The 3,602-nt window shown below is 37.8% G+C and overlaps 1 protein-coding gene across 1 annotated transcript; it reads right to left on the bottom strand.

The window, feature by feature from the left end:
* Positions 1-1,256: 1,256 nt before the first annotated feature.
* Positions 1,257-3,380, bottom strand: LOC138310871 (tigger transposable element-derived protein 4-like). Its single transcript, XM_069252202.1, has one exon. It carries the CDS (start codon positions 3,378-3,380, stop codon positions 1,257-1,259), a length of 2,124 nt encoding a protein of 707 aa, XP_069108303.1.
* Positions 3,381-3,602: the final 222 nt, after the last annotated feature.

Here is a 3,602-nt window from a genome sequence, read left to right as displayed (position 1 = left end):
CAATTCCAAAGTAATGACGTAACAATCTAAACATGTACCTTCATGCAAGGCAGATAGGGTGCCCCAACAGGAATTGACCCTTAGAAGGGTTGGTATGCACCAAATAGTCAATTATACAAACATACAAAGTATTATCAGCTAGTTCATGCCCAAAGCTGTTTTTGGGGCTCATATGCTAGCTACCGATACATATAAATGGACACCAACGTTCACACAACCATAATTACTGACTATATGGACCACAGGGACCAGGCACAAATTTCTAACCAACAGTATACATATTGTACATTATTCAATGTACAGTTGGTTAGAAATTCATGCCAGGTCCCTGTGGTACGGACTACCCTGACAAGATATAACTATCAAGGACTGAACCAAGTGAAAACATGTTGCAGTAAACGTGAATATTTTTCGCGACTGCGTAATTTCAAGATTTGCATGTAGAAAACTTTCGCAGTGTTGTTATTTTTACTATAGATACACTTTCAGACATTTAACAAGAAAGTTGAAACATGTACAAATATGACCCACATAAATTTCCGCGATCAAGTGACTTTTGCTTAACTAACGTAAATTTCCATATTTATATGAATAATAATATAATAACTACCCGAACAATGTAGAAATACAAAAAAATACTGTTTAGTTGATTATTTTCACAGGTTATCAAGATTATCACAAAAATTTGTTATGAAAAAGAATTCAAAATGTATGAATTACATTTAAATTCTGATCTTGAAACTCAATATTGCTAAATTTTGAATTGAGCAGATCAATATTTCTGACATATTCAGTGAAAATAGTGAAATGTATTACCTGCAAAGATAATCAGTTATACAGTATTTTGTATTTCCATATAATAGAAGTATTTTGTCCTTTGATGCACATCTCTCTGTAATCTCCAAAAGAAAATTTTTGCTGGCCTGTGATTGGTTCAGATTTTTTCCTCTGAGTTGCCTTCAGTTTTATTATAAGATAGTCCAGGGGTGTAGAGCTTGTAAGTGATCAGAACCCCTGGAGTATCGAGGATGCGGAATAAATCATATTCTGGCCAAAGAAACACCATAAATCACTATATACCTTTATAGGCAAGATAATAAATTGACAAAAATTCATGAAAATATTAATTCATGATAAATATCAAAATGAGTATTTCTTGTTAATTTTTCCTCAGTCCTTAATTTATTCACCCCTGTACATTTATAATGCACTGGTCTAGACTTTTATGTAGTAGAGACTAAATATATCTTCATGGATTAATTAAAATCAACATTTTCATGTTTCACTTGAAACTGCTCAGAGTCGCTACTGAATGAACGAATCCTGCAATTTCTCTCTGTAGCTTGTTGTATATTTGTTTGATGCTCAAGGAGAGCTTCTTTCATCACACGATCAGATATCTTTGCTAAAGTCTCAAGAAGTTCCCCAGTATTGTTCTGAGCCTCAAGGTAAGCTCGCAGGGTAACACAAGCTTGCATTGCGTCCATTGTTGATGGAACACTACGATTGTTTCCTGAAGTACTGAGCGTCCTGCTCTGGTGACTGGTCTCATCACTCCGGTCACTTTCTACATAACCTTGATTCCGCATGGTCATCACGTTGTCGTCCGATATATCCGTTACAGGAAGTTGGGATACACGATTACCAAATGAAGGATCATTCGGTCGGATGTCCATATTTGTATCATTTTGCGATGTTGAGGCAGCATTATTTCCTGAAGTCATCCCATGCAGTACTTTAGCATAGTATTTCTCTAAAGTACTATTGTTCAATGACCCAGGATCATCGTTTGTCCTGCACGATTGTGGTTCACAGGTAGAAATATTCTCGTCCACTCGAGCGAACTCGTCCAAAATTCTCCTAAAACTAAATGCCTCCGGTGAATCCAAGTTCCTATCTTCATCTTCGTCATCCGTGGTTGGAATTGCGTCTTCTGGATCGACTTCCAATGATTTTATTCCGGACACCTTAAACGAATTGTGGATTTTCGCTTGCCCAACACTGTTCCAAGCTTCATTCAAGAGCAAAATGGCTTCTTTGATGCTGATTTTCAAGTTTTTGTTGTTTGACTGTTCTTGTTTTGCCAACAGACTGCGTCTGTAATGAACTTTGAGTTGATGCACCACACCTTGATTCATTGGTTGAAGTCTTCGATCAGTAGCAGGAATGAACACAAGTGATATAGCCCTCAGACTCTCGATGGAAGGGTGAACAGCGTTCTTGTCCAATATCAAGGTCACTTTTCGGTTTCTTTCGTGAAATCTGGCATCCAAATCCAAAATCCAATCGGTGAAAATTTCTGACGTCATAAACACATTGTTATTTGAAACATATTTCCAACCAGACGGAAGAGATACAAGTTCGGATGAATTGAACGAGTCGTCTTCTTTGCCTATCACAAGTAGAGGTAGCTTATCCGTTCCAGTCATATTTGTGCCAACCATTAGAGTAAATCGTTCGTCATCATTCTGTGCCTTGGGAAAGTTCAATATGTTCAAGTTTTCTTTACTTGGAAGAAGGCAATATAATAATCCAGTCTCTGTACAATTGTAAATGTCATTGGGATGTGATTGTGAACACAACATTGGAAAGCACTTTCCTTTGTCATTTTTGAAACTAATTGCATATCGTCCCTTAAACCTGTCAAGCCAACCGGTCGAACATTTGAAGTTGGTCTCTCCCATACTATTGGCTATTTCTCCTGCTATTGTCTTTAGAATTGTACCAGAAACTGGCAAGTTTTGTCTCTTTGCGTCGTCATACCACTTGTAAAGGGCTTGCTCAATATATTCAAAATGTCCTGTACGCATTTTCTTCCTCGCAGGCCCATATGTACTATTCAAAAAAGCATTTTTGATTTTGTCTGCACACTTTAACCATGACGACAATGTATTTGATGGAATTCCGAAATCCTTAGCAATATCTGACTTTCTCCTATTTCCACGTTCGACAGCTAGTATAGCTTCATACTTTGTCTCAATTGATTTCACATTTAGCTTTCTTTTAACAGCATATCTACCATTTGAAGTTAAAATCAACCCAGGTCCACCGGGTATACATAAATTACTGGGAATACTGCCCAGTGTTTCGTGAGCCTCTGCTTCAATTTCGTCCGGTACATCGGTCTCGAGTGATAACGTGACATCATTTTCTGCCCCAATCTGAGATGTTGGTGTTGAGGGACTAGCACCTTCACTCGCCTCGGGAGCCTCAGGGGATTCCTCCTCGATTTTCCAAATTCTTTCATTCGTAATGTCGTTTATAATAGACGTTGTTGATATACCGATCTGTGGTGTTGATGTGGAGGGCGTTGTGCCTTCATCTCCCTCATCTAGTGATTCGTCTATTTTCCATAAAGACTTGATGCTCATATCTGCCATGATGTTGCAAGGATTTAGTAATAAGAATTATGTTATTTACTGTTCAACATGATCGGTTCCTGTGATATAAATTATTATTTATCGCCGGTTGGCATTGAAAACAAATAAAGCGAAATCGCTGCGATACATCGAGTCAATCGAAAGTCAGCACATCGGATATTGTCGAATGATACAACAGTATGCCTAATCCGTAATCGATTATGTTTACGTTTATGAACGTGT

The sequence above is a fragment of the Argopecten irradians genome, chromosome 16, assembly GCF_041381155.1.
Source record: "Argopecten irradians isolate NY chromosome 16, Ai_NY, whole genome shotgun sequence".
NCBI lineage: Eukaryota > Metazoa > Mollusca > Bivalvia > Pectinida > Pectinidae > Argopecten > Argopecten irradians.
This window is presented reverse-complemented; position numbering and strand designations above follow the sequence as displayed.